The following is a 24,613-nucleotide window of genomic DNA, read 5'->3' as shown; positions in this document are numbered from 1 at the left end:
GTCGAGGATATTGATGTACTGCTCAATGGGGGGAGAAATTGGCTTGATGCAGCCGTCTAAGACTGGATGAATTGCATAGGTGTGGAGACAAGAAACCACAGGACTAATTTGTGGTTTTCACAAGGACGTTTGAGAATGTTTAAACGTGGTTACTTCACATTCTTTTAAGGTAAATCAAAAGCCAACTTTACATTTCGTACACATGCACTTTTGTGCATATAGTTTTAAGCACATGGACATAGTTTAAGAGTGATGGTCTTTAACTTTCACATCCTCTTGAGTTAGATGAGGTTAAACGATTGTGTTCAACTGTTGTTGACCGTGACCCTTCTCAAAGGAGAGAGGCAAGCCGACATCCCATCTCATTAAGAGGTCGCCCTCCCTGACCCGTCCAATGTTCAGCGTTTCTTCTGTATTTGTAACAAGAGTGATGGAGATTGGCCTACTTTCTACTTCACTTCATTTGCAAACATAACTATTTTTTATATTCTCCATTTTACTCGCATGAAATTAATGAAGCTCATTGTGAAGTTCATTGTAATCGCAGCTGTTTAATAACTTGCCTCCTCCTATGCTGCATTTTTCACGGACAGCCATGAATTAAATGCCACTGTCAACCAGAGCATGGCCGTGATTTCAGCTCATTAGACTATAAAAATAATGTTTAGATGACCAATAGAAATACTTCATGTTTGCATACAAACCCAGACAGGAATAATGCCAGCTTACACTAAGTGTGAGTGTTATACTAAGAATTTTTTGGTCATCATTTTTGTCTTTTGACACAAAACAATTATATATTTTGAATAAAGTCTTTTGTTGTGCAGAAAGAGAATATAATATTTTAGTCAACAAAAAGAACATTTTTGCAACTGTAACAGGTGGAATAAAATAAATCTCTGGAAGTACAACCTATAGCCTTTACAGGATATGTGTGTGTGTGTGTATGTGTGTGTGTGTGTGTGTGTGTGTGTGTGTGTGTGTGTGTGTGTGTGTGTGTGTGTGTGTGTAATAATATATAAACAAGGAAAAAATGTTAAAAATTATATATATATATATATATATATATATATATAAAGTACAGTATATGAAACTGTATAAAACCTCAGCTCCTAAAATAATAAAGAGGATAAACTGAAGTATTAGTTACTTTTTAGCTGTATAGTTGTGAACTTTTCATTTTAATAAAACAGCCTTTACACTTCTCACCCCTATATAAATAATCTTCACTGGAAAAAATGCTGTAGCACATTACCTTAAAAATATGTTTCTAAATTATCAGGTTTTATCCAAGTCAAATATAATATTTAATATGACTAAATCAGCCTGACTATATTGGGTTGCACAAAGTAATTTTTTAAAGTAATTTTTAAGGGTCACAAACGATAGAACTAATTTTTTAGGGTAAAAACTGCATGTTCTGACTTTTTACAGTGTATTTTTAAATAAATTATGGGTTGACCACAAATATTTAGCTGTGAAAACTGTCTATAAATCACTTTAAGTATAGTTATTTCATGCTACCAAGAAACCAGAGAGCAGGCTTTGCCGTATATTCAGGGCAAAGGTTGAATGGATCTAAAATGGTTATGTTACATTAGTGTATATGTTGGGTTTATGTGTTTTCTTCACTTCGTGTTGACTACCATGTCTTTACATTTGCACTCATTGTTACAAGTTGTTAACACTCAAGTGCACAGCTTTCTTTGTGGTCCCGGCCCCCCAGTAAAAACAGGGTTTCTGTGTGTGCGCAAGTGTGTTATGATTTAGTGTATGTGCCCTATATGAGTGTGTGTACTGCAAGCCTAAAACAATGGCCCTCTCAGATTACATCTCTCTGTCTGTGGAGGCTGTAAAGGGGGGCAGGACAACTCCCACTGGCTACCCCTCCTGCCGCTCCTGTCCGGGCCGATGCTCTGATTGGCTCAGGCCACATATATATTTACAGCATGGGTTCATCAAAACTCACTACAACTTTCAAACTCAGCACAAGAACTATATACCGTCTGGAGGGCAGGAGTTACAAAACACTAACATCTGTGGGATTTTATGCTTCTCTGAGCAAAGGGTGCAGCCTTTTCTAACTCTTTTTCTTTCTTTTTACGATTTGTTTCATTTGGGTTACTGGTCAGTCTGTATTTAAAGTAGCTTAAAGTAGCAAAGAGACGTCCTGGTGTTGCTTCTATTCAAAGACAACAGCGTGCTTTAACCGTGGTGGTCTTGCTGGAATGAATATATCTGAGTCTAGTTGCTGTCAAGAGGCCAGTTCTCAGCCCAGCCAGGTTGCGGAGCGTGGGACATGGGGTGCCTCTTCCAGCACTCCGGGCCCTGACCGGGGACATGGTTTTGACCGCAGCCGGACCACAGAGCTGGCGCCGGTGCCCGGCTCTGGAACACGAACGGCGTCCCGAACCGGAGCAGAGGCCAGGACGGGAAGCCCGGACTCAACCCGCCCTGGAGCTCTGACCCTGGGCTCAAGTGACGGGAAATCAGGGGGGGAGTCGAGAATCAGGAGGCCGATGAATGCCTTCATGGTGTGGGCTAAAGATGAGCGCAAACGTCTGGCCCTCCAGAACCCAGACCTGCATAACGCCGTGCTCAGTAAGATGCTGGGTAAGACACTCGTTATACATCACATCTCGGGGGTTAAACTGGGGTCAATGTAGTGCAATCTAGGAGAGTGCAATGTCACGGATGTGGCATATTTGAAAACTGGTGGTTTAAAATATGAAAATGATAATAAAAAATATAATATATGGGTCAGAATTGCCTAATTGATACATGTAGTAAATAATAAAATATTAAAATAAATAAATAAAAAATAGAGAATAATATTTACGTTTTAAAAAGTTTGTGAATGTGAGCTTATTAGAGGAATAATTCGAATAGAATTATACTACTAATAAATGACAAGTAAACAAGACCACATTGTCACTTAAATCTTTAGTAAATGGCCATAAAATGAAGTTAATCGAAACGTGATAATTTTTTGGGTTTATTGTTAAATTGATATTCATTTTGCTTATTCACAACCTGCTACTTCTACAGTCAGGCTGATTCATTGTCATTTAAAATGATTACAAACTCAATTTTATATTCATGTCAAAAAATAAATTAAATAAAAAATAAATGTGCCAATTTATTATTATATATAAAAAAAAAAAAAACTGAACTTTGTATGCCACTCAGAATTATCGATTAGAAAACAAGCCTTGGGCGCACATGACATGGAAGTCATTTGAAAAGTTTGTAAATCTTGCACAATATTTGTGTTTGGCTGTTTCTCGGGGAGACATTTTGATGTCCTTATTTTTTTAATATAACAGGGCTGTGGCAGACACACAAGCTGCCGATTGTCTGCAGCCACTGACCCATTAATAATTCAAATACTACAACCCAACCCCGTGTGCCCCGCACCAGTTACACGTAATGATTTGCTCATGTCACACACACGTTTGTCAGTGCTTGTGTTACATCTGTTTTCACCAAAAGCCATCGCTGCTGCAAATGTAAAAATTGTGACAGCTCATTTAAAAATCATTTGTGCATGATTATATTTGTATATTTATTCCAGAGAGCTAAATTAAATACTTTTTATAAATAATCAGAGGAATCTGGCTCAATACTCTGGCATTGTTTCTGGATTAAATTAGAACAATGTTGTAGTGACTAAACTAGGTATGATAAAAAAAATCATATTTATAAGCTACTAAAGCAAAAACAGCTATAACCCAAGATGTAGCACAACGAATCCTGAAACAATAACACTGATTGGATGATGTTTCTAGGTCAATCCTGGAAGGCTCTAAGCACACTAGACAAGCGTCCGTTTGTGGAGGAAGCCGAACGACTCCGTTTGCAGCACCTCCAGGATCACCCGAACTACAAATACCGTCCTCGCCGCAAGAAACAGCCCAAGAAGATGAAACGAGTGGAACCGGGTTTGCTCCTACAAGGCCTCACTGGCGGCCCGGGACCAGGAGATGCCTACTCGCCACATCGCCATGCCCATCATCTGCTGCCACCTCTGGGACACTTCCGAGACCTCCACCCCTCTGGAGCTTCGGAGCTGGAGAGTTTTGGCCTGCCGACACCAGAGATGTCACCGCTGGATGTGTTGGAGGAGGGAGGCGGAGATTCAGTGTTTTTCCCCCCTCACATGCAGGAAGATGTGGGTCTGGGTTCGTGGATAAACTACCACCAGCATCCAAACCATCAGACTGGCCACCACCCTCACCACAACTCCCATAACCTCCAGCATTCCCACCCACACCTCAACCAGAAATCTCCCCTGGCCTGCCTCCCACTGCAGGAAAAATGCCTGGTTGTGGAGTCCACGAACCCTAACGGTCTCTACTCCAATATGACCCTCCCAGAATCCTCCAAGGCTCCTCACAATCCCACACCTGCAGGCTATTACGGTCAGATATACGCGAGCAGTCAGTCCCAGCCTGCCTTCACCTCTCATCTGGGCCAGCTGTCTCCACCACCCGAGACCTCGGCGGTCGCTCAGGTCGCTCCACCCTCTCTGGACGCTGTGGACCAGCTGGGACCCTCAGCCGAGTTCTGGGGCGAAGTGGACAGGATTGAGTTCGACCAATACCTGAGCGCGAACAGGACTCGATTGAGCAGGAACGCCCCTTGTGAGGAGAGCAGCGCTTTGATATCAGCCCTGTCCGATGCCAGCAGCGCCGTCTACTACAGCGCGTGCATTACGGGATAAAACCGCTTCTCCATGCAGTCCTGAAGTCTGGTGCACATATGGCTTTTTTGAGTCTCAGATCTTTTTGATTTATTCGAGTTACCTTCTTCAGGGAATCATCTTGCCCGGTTTCACAAATCACTGGAGGTTACTGAACTCTATACAGGATGGTTCTCACCATATAGACTTCACTAAATTGCATTTCACAGTCTGACTAGTCATTACTGGTCTTGATAACCTGTACTTTCTGAGACTGTGGCCGATTTAACCGATAATTTTGCTGACTCCATCCAGCTACTGTATGCTTACGGTCTCAAATGAGGGTACTGGGACGTGGAAGTCAAGAATGTGAATATTTTTGCAATGCATATATATATTTGTCTTTTTATTTGCTTTTTATATTGTTTATTTCTATTTTTATAGACATTTTATATAAGGTTGTATGAAAATATGTTTTGCACTGGGTATGTGAAAACCACTCAAGACTTTTATACTGCACTTAATATCTTTCAAATACTTTCAAATATTTTTTTTCATGACATCTGACGTATTTTGATCCATTGGCGACTAATTTATCTCGCATTCTTCCCTTCTGTGTGGTTGAATATGTTTGAATTGGGCATTTCATGTGGACATGAAATTTTGTAATCCTCTTAGCATTTGAGGATCATGTTGAGTTGGTAATAACTCTCCCCCTTTTGGTAATAATTATCTTCAAATAAAAAGAGTTTGCAATAAAAAATGTCTCAGAGCTATTAAATCAAAGCAATTAAATTGAAAACACACAATTGTACATAGTATTTCACTAACACACTTTCCCACACCACAGAGTGCATGTGCTTTTCAATGTGTTTTTTTCTTCTTAAAACAGTTTTAATAATTAAAAAAAATGTATTACACAGCAAAATGTATCGATGCATATTTTGCAAAATAAAGTTGTCACTAAATATTGGGTAGTTGTCAAAATCTTTACACTTGCATTAGGTGCATATTTGCCTGATTTATGTAAAATGGTGATGTGGCTGCAATTGTTGTTGCCTTTTTGAGAGAACAGAGAGCGAGAGCAGGGCCGCAATGTTTAAGTTGTAATCCAGTCTTGTCTCTCTGATTCCCTCCTCCAAGATTTTTGATCAGCCACAAAATGAGTTTGGCTCTTTAAGCTATTTTTTCCCCTAAAACCACGGACAAAAAGAAAACATTTTCGACTGAGGAGAACAAAACTGAAACTGTCTTCTCTTATGTCTTCATACAAAAAAAGTCAGCTCTGAGATTAAAGAAATGCTCCCTCATGTTGATTCACTCAGTGCTGGAAAACAAAAAGATTGATATAAGAGTGGGTTTCAAGAGGGAAAATAGTCTTTCCTAAGCATTTACATGTCAGGCAGGATGCCTAGTGTGTGTTATTCTTTACATCCAATGATACACATTTCATGTGTTCTTTTCTTTCATATCATGCTGACTATATTCGGATGTCTGTTGAATGACACACCACAGGTTCTTTTGCCAAGAAGTTAAGTGGGCTCAGTTAGGTCCAGGTCAGCTGCCGTGCGGTAAAGTTTCACCCCGCCAATTAATTAGCCATAGAATTAGCAGGAATGTCAAAACAGGGGAAGATCCTGGGGAAACTGGGGATGTTGGGATAGCAAGAATCTGTGTGTTGGAGAATATCTGTGTGTGTGTGTGTGTGTGTGTGTGTGTGTGTGTGTGTGTGTGTGTGTGTGTGTGTGTGTGTGTGCTGCAGGGGGAAGGATGTTAAAGGGAAGAGGAGCTTTTTTTCACCCCTGACCAGCTCCCTAAATGGAAAGAACAACACTGACCGATCATGCAGGTCCAGTAATTCTGAAGTCCGATGTGCAGGTCAGCAAAACAATGCTTATTTTGAGCTGCGTGTTATTTTGTGTGACAGACAGAAAGAAGGCTTGAAAGCTACATTTGTGGTTGTTGCTGGTATTTTGCCATTTCTTTCACAGTTTACGGTTTATTGCCCAGCTGTGGCTTCATGAACTCATGAGCAGTGTTTTCACGACATGCACCCCTGGTGATTTTTTTATTTATTTATTTTTTTCCCCCAAATGAAATTGACAGTAAGCTCTTCACTTTTTGGAAGGATGAATAATCAAAACTCAACTCTGCAGGCTTCAGGAATCTCAAGTTTAAAACAATGTTTCGACTTAAGTCTTTGTATCTTATCAGTCAACTGACCTGTGTTTGTTTTCTATGAAAAGATGTTGGGCCTAAAAATAAAGAGGTTCAAAGCATTCTCAATGCCTTTGAACAATTTTGCTACAGCTTTTGCTTACACTGTTTCTGTACCTGCATAGTTCTGATAATATCAGAGCTCCACACAGAGAGAAAAAAAAAAGAGAAAGTTTTTTATGTTGTTTTAATTATAGTTAAAACATTAGGGTGACCCTGAATAGTCGAAGATTCAATGCTTCAATAGGAACCTGATTTGACTATTAATCTCAAAGTCGAATATTCGAGGCCGAGGGGTGTTATGATCATGCCATTTTGGCTATATGGGGGTGCTCAAATGTCTGATTTCACATAGAAATTAGCGTTATGTTGTATAAATAACAAAGCGTATTCTATATGAGATAAATGATGAGTTAAATCCCATTGATTTAAAACCTGCTATCAAATGCTTACTAGTTATTATTATCTAATTCTTAGGGTTTTGCTGATGTTTAATGTTAACTATCTTTTAATTAAAACGTTATTATTGTATCACCGAATCTATTATAATGTACTTTCTTTTTTCACACAACATAACTGTTGTGATCATGTATCTTTATATGTTACATGTTGTAACAGTTATTAAGTAAATAGTCTGATGTAATTTTCACAAACCTAAAATGTAGCTACTATACACCAAAATAACACTGAATTTCAAATCAGACCAAAAATGATTCACTGAGTCAGTCTGATTCAAACCGCTAAATTACAAAGGAGCTTGATGCTGTTTTGTGAAGCTTTTTTGGCTGACTCATAAAAAGAACTATTTCATAAAAGGCCTGTTCACATCATAACTATCATAACTATAATGCTAACTATATTAGCCTCCAAACCAACACACAATAACTTTATTATAACCATGTGCTGTTGTTTGCCACTGTAAATGCTCAAGCTTTTTAAAGCAGGAATGATTCTGATTGGCTGTCAATGTTTTAGTAGGAAAAAAAATCATAAGTGATTCCAAAGATATCATTCCTTTATGTCGTTATCGTTAGAGTTGTGGACTTGTAGACAAGATTTTTAAAACAACTGTATATCCTTATAATTGTAGTTATCACCCATGGTGTGAACAGGCCTTAATGAGTCATTTTTTCATAAATCAGACATTACGGGCTCACGCTGTGTTCGCATATCTTGAGACCAGAATATCATAAGCTATGTTTCCATTCAAAGTTGTGAATTTAACTTATACCAAAAATGGAATATTGCATGAAACATTTTGCAAATAAAATACCATTTCAATCCATGTGTTAAAGAGAACAAAATCATCACTTCCTGAGAAATTGGCCAAGTTATCATTAATAAAAAAAAATAATAATAATAATAATAAAAATAGAAGTTACTGCAACTGGGGAAACAACTGAAGCTCATGACGACACATGCAGTAACAAACGCTGTCATGTTATGTTGCATTGAGAGGAGGAAACCTGATTTAGGGAACGCAATCGTGCGAGACAATTCTAGGAGATACTGCAGAGAAATACCCTAGCAACCACAGTGAACAGTCATGCCAGTATAATTTGCATAGCTATATCACTCGCATATTCTTCATATTATGCAAAACTTTACTTGTCACACTTGTCACGTAGCATGTTTTTGTGTCTGTGTGTGTTTTATGCGTTCGCACGCGTGGGAGTGTTAGTGATTTCATGTGTCAGTAAGTAAGAAGTTGAAAGAGCTTGACCTGTGTTAGTGTTTTATTATTGCAGCTGAAGAGTGCACGTGTGTGTGTGTGTGTGTGTGTGTGTGTGTGTGGTGTGTGTGTATGTGTGTGTGTGTGTGTGTTTTTCTTTGCACACTTGCTTCAGCTTTTCCATCAGGCCAAAGTACGGACTCTCCCCAAAACCCCGTCCAACAAACCTAATGCATGATGTCATCTGTATATTTTCTGTTTCTTTCCTCCCTTCTTCTTCTTAACAGGAAGTGTGGCCCCCTGCTATACCCTTACTCTTCCCCTCTTGGACAGGAAGTAGCTCTACCTCCCCTTCCTGTGTAAGCAGCAGGACGTGGCGCATATGTGTGCATGAATAAACATGCGTGTACCCGTAAATGCGTAAAGGAACCGCGCATTTATTACGGGACACACTGGCCCAGCTTACACCTGGTAGATGTGTGATGTAATGTCTCTCAAATCTGCCTTGTTTCTTATGTCTCAGCAAGGCTGTATTTATTTGTTCAAAAACATATAATAAGCTGATTTGAGGCTGAAGAAATCTCTTATTATTATCAATGTTAAAACAGTTAATTTCTGTGGAAACATTCTGTTTTTGATCAAATAAATGCAACCTTGAGCATAACAGACTTATGTGTATAATATTATTTATTCATTTTTATTTATTTATTTTATTTTTTCTAAAAGAAGTGAAAGCAACTGGCAAACTTAAAATATTTTTGCTTAATAGTTGACTGTGGTCCTTAAAATTATATAGACATAATAAATAAAAATAAAAACTATAACTAGGAAGAGCTATATTTGACATTTTTAGCACTGATACTACATTAAATGTGACATTGACTTACTGCAACTTGATCCCTGTGAGTAGGTGGCTTTTTAAATGGAATATTATTCCAGAGACAGCATGGAAAACACAAAGCTGCTGGTCGCTGTTTCCTGACTTTCTGTGTCCAATCTTACTGATGAACTGGAACGCAAGTCTCCTTTGACTTTCCCTTTCCTGAACTGTCGGCATAATTTACGAGCATGGCTGTGGAAAGGCCTGGTGGTTTGGTGGCCTTGGGTTTGTGTGACCCGTGGGTTATGGGTTCAAACCCCGGACAGAATGGTAACTGTGACCCAACCAAATGGACACATGCCATCCTACTCTGAGCTTCAAACACAGGTTGCGATAGTTACAGTGTGAACAACCTGCTAAGACTTCCTATGCATCGGCTGTATATAGAAATTTAGGCTTAATACTGATGCTTTAATACATTTTTATCACATTTTCAGTCCCACTTCCATTGGATATACTGTACAATATTTGTGCACTGAACTGGACTGTGCATTTTTTTTACATTAGTAGTTCTAAAATGTATTGCAATTAAATGATGACTGTATGCTGAAACTTCACTGTAAACAGGTTCAGAAAATAACTGTAATGTAGCAGTGTTGTGCTGTAGAATTACAGTAATTATCTTTGCCTGCATTACAGTAATCTTGAGTATATGTACACAGTGTTTAGGTTCTCAGCATGTTCCCATCATTTTTCCCTTTTTTGCTATTTGTTGATTTATTGTGCTTTTGCTATTTTGTTGTCACTTTTACTTGCTTGTCTTTATATAACAGTCTGGATGTCAAAGCTGATTGGTTAAACAGTGTTCTAACAGCATGGATACAGCACTGGGACTTTTCACTGTTGTGTCAGTCTGCTTTAATTTGACAGATCCACACACATTGTATTCTCTTTATTCATGTAACACTACAGATCCCCACACATGGTATGATTTTGTGGTGGAAATTAAGAGTTTGTGGCAACAAGGAAAAAAATTAATTAATTTTGGTAAAGAATTTCATATATATTTTTTTTTTTTATATGAATCAAAAACATCAACAATAAAATTTTTTTTTTTTTTGTGCATGGCTCTGTATAACAAAACAAGTGAATGTCTTTGTTAGTCATAAGATCCTTCCTTTAACTGATTCATTAAAACTGCTGAGTCATTCTAGAACAGAACAAGTGACTGTATTTGTGAGCGAGTCATTGAATCATTTACTTAAAATGCTGACTGATTCTCAAGAAGTAAATCAATTACTGTCTTTATGAGTCATTTCACTTCAAAATGTAATGTTTATTTAATGTGATACTTTAATTTAATTAATTGTGAAATTTGCTAGCAATTTCAAAGTGAAATTTCTTTCTACACATTTTTTTCATTGCACTTAATTTTTAATTAAGAATTATATTATTTCCATACTACAGTGAACAGAAGTGCCACATATAGGCCCTAGTGTAGATATGTGAAGTGAACAAAACAATTACTCACATGATTATTACACTATTTTGCATGATATGGTTATGTTTAAACAGTCATTTGTCATTTGAGTAAATTACCTATAAGCTTGCATTTCAGTGTTTAGTTCTGAATATAGTATTTTATTGTAAGAAATTACAGTTAAACATGGCAGTTGTTGACAGTGTGCTCTAATTGTTAAAGTAGCAGTGCATTGTGTTATTCCAGGACAAGCTGCACTACTCTGAGTTGTGAGGGGTCATTTTCTCCATGGCTTTCTGCAGTTTCCATGATAGTGCCATAATTGACAGTGCAGCGTCTGTGAGACGGGCTGCTGACCCGGAGTGACGCCTTGCTAAAGATCGGGGAGTGAGCCAGCAGACTAAAACAGCCCTCATAAATGCTCCGTTCTTTTTTGGGGGTTGTTTTGGGTGTTCTTGATGTTTTTCTGTTTCGAGGTTATTTTTTCCTTTCACACAATTCCCCTTCTCAGGTTTCCATTTTCTCTTTTACAAACATATCATTGTGAGTCTCTGTCTCTGCAGAGTCAAGCAGGACTTGGCCCTTGGAGTTCGAGTGTGTGTGTGTGTGTGTGTGTGTGTGTGTGTGTGTGTGTGTGTGTGTGTGTGTGTGTGTGTGTGCTCACCCACACACTCAGCACATACTACTAAAGGGCTAGTCACTGCCCTGGCCTGGAGGTTTCGAGGGCAGTGTCTCCACTTGGTCTTCGACAGGGTAATTTCAATTGTTGACTCTCTCAGACACAGTCAATCACACACACACACACACACACACACAGTAAACTCATATCCTTTTCCCAGGACCCACAGTCTCTTAACCCGCTGGTGCCATGCGGCCGTTGTGTAACATCAACCCAGGCTCTGTATGTTATTTTATTCCTTTCTCATCCTGCCTGTTATTTGTTATCGATGTAATTATAAAAAACAACTCTATGCCCTTGATGAGTGATGTTTTTTTCAAGTCTCTGTGATGTAAAGACACTACCACTTACTCACTGATTTATCTTCACTGTGTTAAATGGCTGTTTCCGTAGCGATGTGACAGGACTCTGCAAACTGAGGACAAAACTCTTTTTTGTTTGCATTAAGTGGTTTTCTCTGGGAGAGAAGAAGACAGCGAGACCGCAAGTGTGGGGAGTAGCCAAGAGCCAAATGTGGGGGGAGGGTGGGGGGTAAATGAGGGTAGACGAAAGAAAGAAAGAAAGAAAGAAAGAAAGAAAGAAAGAAAGAAAGAAAGAAAGAAAGAAAGAAAGAAAGAAAGAAAGAAGCAATCAAACAATGAAACAAATCAAACTCTTAAAGACAGAAACTGCAATCAAGTCAAACGATGAAATTAAGACTCAAATAATGAAACAAACAGAAAAAAAACTCAGCAATCAAACAAAAACAAACAAAACAAACAGTCGAAGACAGAAACTGCAATCAGTCAAACAAACAATGAAACAAAGACTCAAAGAAACAAACATAAAAAGAAAGAAATACTCAAACAAAAACAAATAAACAAACAGAAAAAGTCAAAGAAACAGAATAAACTAATCAAACCAACAGTGAAACAAAAACTCAAACACACAGACAAGGGAACAAATTAAACAACCATTTAATTAAAAAAAAACAATGACGCAAAGAAAGAAAGAAAGAAAGAAAGAAGCAATCAAAATAAAAAAAATCAAGCAAATAAATTAAACAAACAAAACATCTTAAAGAAAGAGTTAAAGAAAGAAATAAACATGAAAAATAAAGAAACAAGAAAGTAATCATAGAAATAATCAAAATAATCAATCACTTAAGCAAAAGGGAACAAAACATAAGAAAATGGATATGAGTCTGAACTAATAAACATTGTGGAGAAAAATTGAGAACAAAAAGAGAATTTTCAGGAAAAGCTTCTTTAGCTTTCATCTTCTTGCTCTCTGAATATCTGCACACAATACACACACTCCTAGTTTGAAGCTACAGCTCTATAAAGCTTTCCTTCTTGTTGCTTTCCAATTCTATTTTCTGATTTTATTTTCACATGAAAAGTTTGTCAGCATATTCCACTTATTTACTCTTAATTTATTCCAAAAATGTCTGGAAAGTTCCAACCAAAATTGAAAAAGACAGGAAAACAAGATGAGGAAAGATGTTGCGTATGTGTCGCTTGTGAGTCTCTGAAGCTAACCACCCACTCCAGTGCTATTCGGCACATCAAAAAGAGCTTAAGTTTCTGATGGAAAGCCAAACATTTCCTATTCCTTTTTTATGGTCTCTCTTGGTCTCTCTTCTTCTGCCGCTCTCTCTGTGGCCAGCAAGGGAGCGAGCATGAAGCAGCACTGCAGTGATCCTGTTCCCAAGATATTTAAAAGTGAATTTTTCCAGAGACATTTATATGTTCATTTAGATGATAGACTTTGTGATACAAAATCCTGCTGTTGTACTGAATATCAGGATGTTGATATTCGCTAAAACTGCACTCCTGCTTGTGTAATAATTGCTTAAATACTGAAAGTATAAGACATTGAGTTGAACAAACAAATACGTGTGTGATTTTAAAAAAAAACATGCGCGCGCACACACACACACACACACACACACACCCACTGATATACTGTTTGCATGAGTGCGGTTGTTGTAGTATTTTAGGACCATCTTAACTGCATCTGGTGGATTTCGCACATTGTCACCTGTTAAAATGTGTGTGTGTTCATTTGTAAAGCAGATGACTCTGTTTCCTCTCCTTTGTTATTCCAGTTTCTTCCTGTTTCACACACTTTAATTTCACACTCAAAACAGATTTAAAGAGAGGGAAAGAGAGTGAGATTGCACAACACTTCAAACCTTATTTGTCAACAGGTTATCTGAAAATCATTTTATAGACATTAGGTGTCTTTGACATATGGCAGATTTGTGATGTTAACAAAAGCATTCGCTGCTGATAATACTATCACCCACCACAACAACACCTACTACTCATCATTCTCCACCATTTTCCCACATTTAGAATATACTCTTTTTTTCCTTTTCCTGGTCACGTATTACTCAACATCAATGATACCTCAAGGAGGTATTTCCCATTACTTTGTAAACGAAATTGTTCATCAACAGCATTGATATAGATCACTGCACTGTTGACTCTATGGCCAAAATACGGGCTGTATTCGAATATGCGTACTTCCCAGATATAGTAGGTGAAAAAAAACTGTCCAAATTCAAAGTATTCATAAAACACTAGGGAAAAAATATTCTGACATGCTCATCTGACAGACACTTTACTGTCCCATGAGGCCACAGGAGTTGTGAATAATGATGAAGCAATGCAATGCAATTTTCATATTACACAAATTAAAGGCATACTTCACTCAAAAGTCTGTGATTAATTACTCCCCCTTATGTTGTTCCAAACCTGTAAGAACTTTGTTCATCTTCGGAACACAAATTAAAGGGGTCATATGATGTTGCTAAAAAGAACATTATTTTGTGTATTTGGTGTAATGCAATGTGTTTATGTGGTTTTAGGTTATACATTTTTTTTTTTTACAAAGCTCATCAGTTTGAAAAGCGAGGTGTGCTCTGATTGGCCAGCTATCCAGTGCATTGTGATTGGCCGAATGCCTCAAGCGTGTGACAAAAATGTTATGTCCCTTACTATACTGTGATGCGTGTTTAACTTTTATAAAGAGTATCTCTTTGGATTTGAGACTTTAGTCTTTGCAACTTTACAGATCTTCTTTATGCACCAAGAGCTTGTAACACTCCAAAGAGAAAGGAAAATTTGAAATCGCATCATATGACCCCTTTAAGATATTTTTTATAAAATCCGAGAGCTTTCTGACCCTCCATAGACAGCTACAGAACTACCATGTTCAAAGCACAGAAAGATAGTAAGTACATTGTTAAAATAGTCCATGTGACATTAGTGGTTCTACCGTAATTTCATGAAGCTACGAGAATACTTTTTGTGCGGTCATGAACGTGTGGCATTGTTGAATTGAAAATTGTTGAATAAAGTCCTTGCACAACTTTAAAGGTTGAACCACTGATGTCACATGGACTATTTTAACAATGTCCTTATACCTTTCTGAGCCTTGAACATTTCAGTTGTGTAGCTGTCTATGGAGGGTAAGAAAGCTTTCGGATTTTAACAAAAATATCTTAATTTGTGTTTTGAAGATGAACAAAGGTCTGACGGCTTTGGAACGACATGAGGGTGAGTAATTAATGACAGAAATGTCATTTTTGGGTGAATTGTCCCTTTAATACTATATCAAATTTTTATCGGTCACAAATAGAAGTATACTCTGAGATTAGATAATGACCAGGCCTACATTTTCTACAGTTCTTTGAGAAAAAAAAAAAACACATATACATGGGATTTAAATGGTCAACATGTTCAATTAAAGAGGTTACAATACAGCCCAACGTATACTTCGGTTTTTACACATACAGTAGGATATGTGTTCATGTGTGTGACGTAAATTTCATACACTTTGAAGGGCTATTTGTTAAATATTAAGCAGGCGTCAGGTGTTTGTGTCAAAACTGAAATAAACTTGGGCTTTATTGGTAGTTACATTGCATGTGAGCCTGACAGTTACTGGACTTTCCATATGTATGGCCTTTATATATATAGCCCTCCACTAAATATACATTTGGCATTTGATAGGTGTAGATGTCATATACTGTACATACCTGGTAGGCTGAACATACTATATTCTATATTTGTCTGCTGCTGTAAAATGAGATGTCAGTGGGTGTAAGAACACATGGGAATCTTCTAATATGTGGTGTTATGGGTACAGTTGCTGTGCTGGATTGCTGGGTGTTTACTGACCTGAAGAAAAGCCTTGACAACACGCCATCTATGAATGATTCAGACGTCAATAAAACCCTCTAGACCCATCTCTATTATTCTCACATACCTCCCATTTGAAATAGATAAAGAGTGTGAGTGTATGTGCTGGAACACATTAATGTCCTCATGTCTCTGTAACTAACACCTTGACTGTATCACATTAACTCCCCCAGGTCGTGTGTGTGTGTGTGTGTGTGTGTGTGTGTCTGTGTGTGAGGTTGCTGAGGTTCCTTTGTTGGTCCTCAGAGACAGTTACGAGTTTGTATGAAAAACAGGAAACAGTGCTCATGGTGATGCAAAGAAACAGGAGCTTGGGAAGTCGGCGAGAGAGAGCGAAAGAGAGACAAACATCTGAGGCAGAAAAGGGTGTGTGTAGAGCTCTAAACTGTTTTTGCGTGCATTCACATGGTGTCATTTAAGACATATTAAGAATAATTTAAACGATAATGTAGTTGTTTGAGCAAACATAACTTTAGTTAGTGCCTCCCTGACTTTTTTTTTCTTTTTTTTGTCTTGTCTTAAAGGGACAGTTTGGATAAAATTGTGCATTGTACGTTATTATTTACTCACCTTCATGTAGGTCCAAACCTGTATAACTTTCTTCTGTGCAGGACTTACTGACCTTGACGCACAGTCATGATGATTTGCACGATGAACCCACTTCCTATTTTATGTTTTATTTTAGGAGTCCAAGAACTGAAAGTGTTTTGGCATCAGAGACCGTAAATCATAGAAATCTCAAACTTAGCGGAACGCTTCCAACTCAGGTGAACACACGCAAATCTGTAAGACACTAGGTGGTGCTATTATATGAGTATTTGTGTTTTAGTCATAATTTTAAAACCATAAGGGCTAGAATCAAAATTCCTTTTCTTTCTGGATCAACCCACAAGAATATATTTGGTTTTATTCACCCCTGGAAAAAAACTGCACCATTTAGAATTTTCTGAAAAGCCTACTTTTTCAGACTCAGTTCTTCTATTCAAATGCTAAACAAGCTATGAATATGAGAACGTTTCCAGGTCTCATATTCCTGGCTGGCAGACTTCAGTGGTTGTGAGCATGCAGGGCTTGTTTGGAGACACCGTTGGTCATGGGTAATGTGGAGAGCGAGGTCAGGAAGGTTCGGTCTCTGTGGTGTTGAATCTGCTTCTGATGGCCAACTATGAAGTGAGGACAGCCACATCAGCCCAGTGGAACGTCCTCCAGCGGTACACCAGAACCACTTTATATCAGTATATATGACTCTACCTTTCTCTCTTCCTCCCTCTGAAGGAAGCTCTGTGGTGTGGCGTGTTGCAAGCGGGAGCCCATAAGAGCAGCCATGCTGACCTGCAGACCACAGATCAGGCCATCCCGGCGCTCTGTGCTATCTCATTCACACTGATTATACCTCACACTGCCATTAGAACAGCTGCCGGACTACTGACCACTTGGAAAGATACTTGTTTGTGTGCATTCTGTCCATTTATTTCTAGATAAACATTGCAGCTAAAATTGCTTGTTAGTCCACTTAATGCGCTTAAAGGGGTGATTAATCCAAAATTTAAAATGTATTCACCCTCAGGCCATCCAAGATGTAGTTGTGTTTGTTTGCTCATCAGAACATATTTGAAGAAATTTAGCTTCAAACCATTGCTTGTGGTTAAAATATAGTTCTCTATTTATAATTTGCTTTGCCAGTCAAAAAGTTGTGTGGTCTGAATCAGGAGAGAAATATGCATAAATCTAGCACTGTTACAAACAAAAACAGTCCGAAACTGTTCTAAACAAATATGTCTGTGGAGTTTGATGAGAGGTGATTGACTTTTTTAATTGGATGAAGTGTTTTTATAGATTAGAGGCAACAGTTTAAAGTTAAAATGCCTCAATGGATTTGTTTCTTAAAAAACACACAGCTTTTCACTTCACAAGATGTTAACTGATGGATTGTTGTGATGTTTTTATTAGCTGTTGGGACTTTCATTCTGATGGCACCCATTCACTGCAGATGATCCACTGGTGAGCAAGTGTTGCAATGCTACATTTCTCCAAATGTGTTCTGATGAAGAAACAAACTCATCTGGATCTTGGATGGCCTGAGGGAGAGTACATTATCAGAAATTGTTCATTTATTGGTACACTATTCCTTTAATTCAGTTCTGTACATATTCAAAAGTTTGAGGTCAGTAATGGGTTAATACACCGATTTAATTGATCAAAAGTGACAGTATTGGATGCTGAAAATTAAGCTTTTCTGTCACAGCACTATATTAAATTTTAAAATATGTTCAAACAGAAAACAGTTATTTTAAGTTGTAAAAGTATTTCACAATATTACAGTTTTACTGTATTCTTCATCAAATAAATGCAGCCTTGGTGAGCATAAGAAACTTCTTTCAAAAACATTCAAAATAGTTCTGACCCCGCTTTAAACAACAGCTGTCAGTCTCAAAACTATTTAGTGTGTACTGCTGCAATGTGTAATTTTTTCTTGGCAGCATGTAAATTGTTATGCTAAAACACTTTTTATGTTAAAACACTCCACCATTGGTGAAAGTTTGGGGCATATGGTAAAATGCTTTTTGAGTGTTATTTTAGAATTAGTTTTTGGTCCCACTATTGGTACAGAATTTTGCACACATTACTTTAAAATTGCTTAAATTTAGACTACAAAATCTAACAATAGTAGGTTTATATAATTAGTGTTACATTGTTGCACGAGCTGTCCATCACAATACAACCAAAGAACTTGACAACTTTATCTGAGGTTATCTGAGGGTCAGACGATTGCTGCAAGTGAGGGAATTATAAGTGAGGGAAGGTGTTGACTTTATGATTTTAGCTTGAAACTTGTTGCTTCCTGCATTAAACGGAAATTTATTTGTACAGCAGGTGTTTTAGTCTTTTTATCTCTTTTACACACACACAAACCTTTGTCTAAACAGACACACACAAGCCTTTCCTGAGGGTCTGCTGACAGGATGTTCTCCCTAGACCCAGCAACAAACTTTACGGGAAAAAACAAAGGCACACATACGCACACACATTCACAAACCAAATACACCGTAAGCAACTAGGGTGGCCTGCACAAGCTAAAAACTCTTTTCACATCATCTACTTAATTGTTTTACTGTACAGTTAATGATGCATTTTGGTTTATATTGTTCCAGCCACAGTTCTACACCTGTTAGATGCATTTCTTTTGATCTCACAATGCCTCTGTATGTGCTGTTTCACAATGGAGCCCATCTATATTTGATATTATGTCTAGACAGTGTTATCACACCTCATCTCAGCAGAAAGGAAAAGGTCTGCAGAGACTATACTCTTTATTATTGTGTACATGTGTGAAAGATGATTAATAAGACTATAATGCAAGCAAGCATTTGTTGTGTCTTTGCATAAATTATCACGAGTAACCATAGTAAAACTTCACAGGGCCTGGCACAACCTTTTTTTTTTTTTTTTTTTTTTTTTTTTTTTTTTTTTTTTACTGCCTTGGGGATTTAGTAGGAATAATGCAAAGAATTCATTCTTTTAATCTATATTTTGATTTTTTTCCCCAGTAAAATATACCTAAACATGCTTAAAACTGATTATTAAATTCTAAAGGAAAACTCTATTGTTAAATGTATGTATGTGTGTATTTACAGAAAAAAAAGTTCTCAATAAACACAGTTCAAACGTGTGAGGTTGACGTTTTTTCTTTGTTTGCTTTTTGTTTCTTGTTTTGTTTTTGTTGAAGCCATGATACTTTTTCAGGTTTCTTTGATTCTTCTCCTCTATAGAAAGTTCAAAAGAGCAGCGTTTATTTGAAATAGGAATCATTTGCAACATACTAAATGTCTTTACTGTCACTTTTGATCAATTTAAATAAAAATTTATTAATTATTAATTAAAATACAAAATATAAAATACAGAAATACATAAATTATTATAAATTATATGAATATAAATATATACATATAAATATTTTCAAAATATATACTATATGTGTGTCTTTATATATTCATATTAAATAAACACAGCACACACACACACACACACACACACACACACACACACACTCACATTATATAAATAAAAACTTTTATTTTGGATGCCATTAATCGTGATTAATCGTTGCCCAGCACTAATAAAAAGTAAATACATAAAACGAAATAAATAAAATCTTTTTTATGCTGCTTTTTATTTAAAAACAGTAATATTGTGAAATATTATTAGAATTTTAAATAAATATTTTCTAACTGAATAAATTTTAAAATGTAATTTATTCTTGTGATGCAAAGATGAAATCTCAGCGTCATTACTCCAGTCCTCAGTGTCACATGATCCTTCAGAACTCATTCTTGGTTGTTGAGTAGAAAAAAAAATGCAGAAAATTATTTTTACAGTGCTATATCATAGAGGATCTTAGCCGGCCACCCTCATTGCAGGGCCTGGGACTACATTTTATCATGTCCTATCATGTTTTATAGTCCAGTCTGATCATCTCCACTGCTGACATGGTGTGGAGTTTTACACATTTAACATCACATTCCACTTCTGAAGCCAAATTCCAATGAAATCTACACAGAGACACAAATGAAGAGGTTTGATCTTAAAGGGATACTTTGAAAACCAAGGTCAGGCAAGGATGGATGGAGATTTTGATGATGCACTGCTCTCCCCAGCAGAGGGCATTTTGGGCCATATGGTGACTGTGAGTGTGGCATATGGACAGGGTGCACATCTCATCACCGCTCCAGGTTCATTATAATTGGACAATTTTATTGGACAATCTTCTTTTTTTTTTTTCTTTTTTTTTTCACACTTTCAGTTATTCTGTTTTGGTCTTTGTAAACCTGCAACTATTTTTCGATTTTATTCTGACCTGAAGTGATGGAGTGAAAACACTTAGCCTTTTGGCAGCATGCCACTCTGTCTCATTTGTCCTCTCTGTCTCTCTCTCTCTCAGTTGTTGTGTTCTGTTGTGTTGTACTGGACAGGCAGCTGCAGCAGAGCTGATAAGAGCTCCTGACCTTGGCAGATGGAGTGACTCCTAGAGTGAGCTAATCATAGAACTTCCTCCTCCTGAGAGAGAGAGAGAGAGAGAGAGAGAGAGAGCAGGACCAGGTGTACATTCTAGTGTCAACCACAGTGTGGCAGCATCTCTGTGTGTGTGGATCTGACTTACATGTCCAGCATCAGTATACAGGTATATCAAAGTAAATCAGTTTCATAAATGTGTTTGTGTATGTATGGACTGTGTAGTCATATTTCAATTAATAAGTGAATAATGTACACTACCATTCATAAGTTTGGGGTCATTAAGATTAAAAAAATAATAATTAATCAATACTTCTATTCAGCAAGGACACATTGAATTGATCAAAAGTGACTGTAATGTAAATACATTATAATGCTACAAAACAATTTGATTTCAAATGTTATTTTATTAAAAGTATCATGGTTTAAGTGCACACACACAAAAGGTTTCTCGAACATCAAACCAGCAAAAAGGCCACGTGACACTGAAGACTAGAGTAATGATGCTGAAAATTCAGCTTTATCATCACAGGAGTAAATCAAATTTTAAAATGTACTAATATAGAAAACTGTAGTAATTTAAAATTGTAGTAATATTTCACATTATTAATGTTTTTACTATGTATTTAATCAAATACATAAAGCCGTGGTGAACTATATATATTAGATTGATTTACTTATAATTGTATTCCATATGTAAATTCTATTTGTATTTCAAGAAAGTAAAACTCCTCCCCTTATTTCTTATTACTGTAATTCTGTAAAATACAAATAACAAAGTGATTTAAAGTGTAATGTTAAACACATTATACTTGCATAAAGATTTACATGATTGCTCTAGTAAAGTGAATGGCTTCTACACTCCATCTGAACCTCTGTTCTGGGAGTATGTAAATTCTTTGAACAGGTATGAAATCCCATGAAGGGCAGATTGCTTTACAGCAATGGTCTCATTTTCATTTACATACAATTAAATATGGTGGCTGTGTAAGGGAGGCCAACTGGCATAATTTGTGCAGGTAAACCTCACTCTCCTCTCCTCAAGAGGTTACATCTGTTACATCTTAAGGTCTGTAAAGCTTCATTTAGGACATTACAGCATGATTGTGTAATGTCTGTGAATAACTACAAGACACTTGAAGCAGTATGCATGGGTGAACTGTGAACTCATATAGGCCAAGCCATTATGATGTCATTCTCCTTCACATCTCTCTGTTACACACATACATACCTAATCCTTCATAAAGATACTTTCTTGTCTCTCTTTTTACTGTCACCTCCTCTCCTCCCCAAGTCAGCTGAGTAAATGCTCTCTCTCTCTCTGTCCTCCTGGGGTTGCCTGTGAATGACGATAGTCTTCTGCTTCAGTGCTTTGATGAGATTTTGTGGTGTCGGTGTCACTTCTGCAGTCACACACTGCTCTGTGTGCCTATGTGTTTGCCTCTGTTCATTTCTCTCAGTAATGTCACTCGGCTTGCCAGATATTGGATCAATGTGCAGCATAAAATGCAGCATTAACTGCAAAGGTTGTAACATTGATGGCTTTGATGAATATTTGTGTTTGTTGTAAAAAAACATAAGCTTACGGGCTGATTTCTTTGCCATGTGAATTCTAAGCCTTTCCTAGTTTAAGTTCTGAACAAAAGAAAACTTACTGTTGAAATCGTTATGTGGTTCGGCTCCAAGCTTCATCAGCGAACAACAGACACTTGATTTCACAGTAAAGACTCTAATATTGGCCCATATATAATCAAAAGACGTTTATACCTGTTTATAGTCAAGAAACGTTTAGAATAATACTACAGTTTCCAATTAGCATGTATTCTTAAACCCATACAGTAATGCACACCTAAAATAATATTTTCACTATCAATATCTTCTTTAGTCTAAACTCATTCATCAAAATGTCTGTGGCAGTTGAGTGGCATCCAAGTTATTGTAGAAACAGTCTCATGTAGCCAGACTTTTTCCGACCGAGGAGATAGAAAATATGTTTTGTTTTTACATGTGGTTTAGGGGTGAGTATATTTGAAATAGTTCATATAATAATAATACACCAGCCTGACAAAAAAGAGATAGATAGATAAATAGATAGAGAGAGAGAGAGAGAGAGAGAGAGAGAGAGAGAGAGAGAGAGATAGATAGATAGATAGATAGGACGGGACGGACGGACGGACAGACAGACAGACAGACAGACAGACAGATAGATAGATAGATAGATAGATAGAACTATCTCTCTTCTGAATAAAATAAGTATTTGATTACAGATGATATGCATTGACCAGTGGCTTCTATTTTATACTCTTTAGTTAAAACACTTAGCACTGATTGCATGTGTGTGTTCCCTCCTGTAATCTCTCACACGCTGAGCTGGTTTAACTGGAAGAAGACACTTTTGATGAACCAGCAGCATCAGTTCTGGGTAGAGCCCCCAACAGCTAGCTTGAGTAATTAAACTAAAGGAATTAAAAAGGCAAATGAAAACACAAAATGAAATAAATAAGGGAGCAATAACCGCCACTCAATAATGTAAGAGTGCTGAGTGTGAAAATCCAGGAGGTGCGAACGTCTGCACGTGTGTGTGTGTGTTTGGGCGAGAAGAGTCGGGAGACTATTTTCATTAGGATATAGGCCTGAATGCAGCAGAACTGCTGACAGGGGCATCCATAGCTTCCTAAAGCTAATCTTCCTCACTTGATAAAAACTTCTCCCTCCTCTCTGTTAACGGCACATTCATTCATTGCTGAGCGCTCAGCGCTCCTCCCTCACTTTCGCTGCTTTTCATTTTCTTCCTGTCTCATTATTTAACACTCATACTGCCGGGCTACCATATCCTCCCTCTACAAAAGGCTCCTGTCCATTAAAATTAGTAATTCTGCTTTCTTCTCCATCTCATATTCACTTCCTTTTTCTTCTAAGGAATTATGGGCCTTCTCTCTTTTTCTCCCTTCCCTTCTCTCTATACAGAAATCTGTGTTTATACAAATGGTAATCAATACGCCAAAAAAATATAGTTACTACACTTTTACCACAATAAAACCATGGTTAATTTTTGTAAGGCTTGGATTATTATTAGAATATTGAGCTCTGACATGGACATTTCATTAATGTTCACCCAAAAATTATGGGTGGATTAAAACAGAATTGTGTCTGTTGCTCCAAATGATGAATAAATAACACCTTAAAAACATCAATAAAATTGTCCATTTAGTTAATATATGTAAGCCCATATCATGTCTGAAGCTGAACAGACAGAAAATAAAGCTCAATCATTAGGTTGTAATGTGGCCAGCTGTCACTGCTGATATAATCATTTAAGATTATAACAGATGACTCAACTTTGGATCTATTAATCTGGAAAGATTTATGTACTCTCTTCCTTTATTCTTAAAATACCTTAAACAATATAGTTATCTAATTAATGAAAAAAAAAAGTAAACTCAAATCAGTTTAAAAAATGCTATACGAGTAAATTCATTTTGAATTGGTCCAACTACAGTAGTTTGCAAATCGGTATACGATTCAGTGTAAATCATTCGTACCGCGATCACTCACGCACTAAATTGTTCGGATCGTTTCTTACTCCATAAAACAGCAACTGTTTACACCAAGGAGAACACAGAGAACGAAAAGATTGCTAGAAGTGGATACATTGACTGAAACCAAATCTGACAGTGACAGGGCAATGAATCGTTTTCCAGCAATGAAAACGTGCTTTATTAAGTTCAACATCAGCACGTGCTGCAACAACTCACTGGTGAGCATGATGTCAACAAGTACAACATGTTCCTGGATCAACATCCTTGTTGAAACAAAATATGTTGATCCAGGAACATGTCTTACTTTGCAAAATCACGGCGACCA

The 24,613-nt window shown here is 37.2% G+C and overlaps 1 protein-coding gene across 1 annotated transcript; it reads left to right on the top strand.

The window, feature by feature from the left end:
- The first annotated feature begins 1,981 nt into the window (after nucleotides 1-1,981).
- On the top strand, nucleotides 1,982-5,649 carry LOC109052570 (transcription factor Sox-18-like). The gene is made up of 2 exons (XM_019069991.2): nucleotides 1,982-2,613; nucleotides 3,789-5,649. Exons 1-2 carry the CDS (start codon nucleotides 2,229-2,231, stop codon nucleotides 4,721-4,723), a joined length of 1,320 nt encoding a protein of 439 aa, XP_018925536.1. The 5' UTR covers nucleotides 1,982-2,228; the 3' UTR covers nucleotides 4,724-5,649.
- Nucleotides 5,650-24,613: the final 18,964 nt, after the last annotated feature.

This window comes from Cyprinus carpio, chromosome B23 (genome assembly GCF_018340385.1).
Source record: "Cyprinus carpio isolate SPL01 chromosome B23, ASM1834038v1, whole genome shotgun sequence".
NCBI lineage: Eukaryota > Metazoa > Chordata > Actinopteri > Cypriniformes > Cyprinidae > Cyprinus > Cyprinus carpio.
Note: the sequence above shows the minus strand (reverse complement) of the source record. Positions and strands in the feature narration are given on the sequence as shown.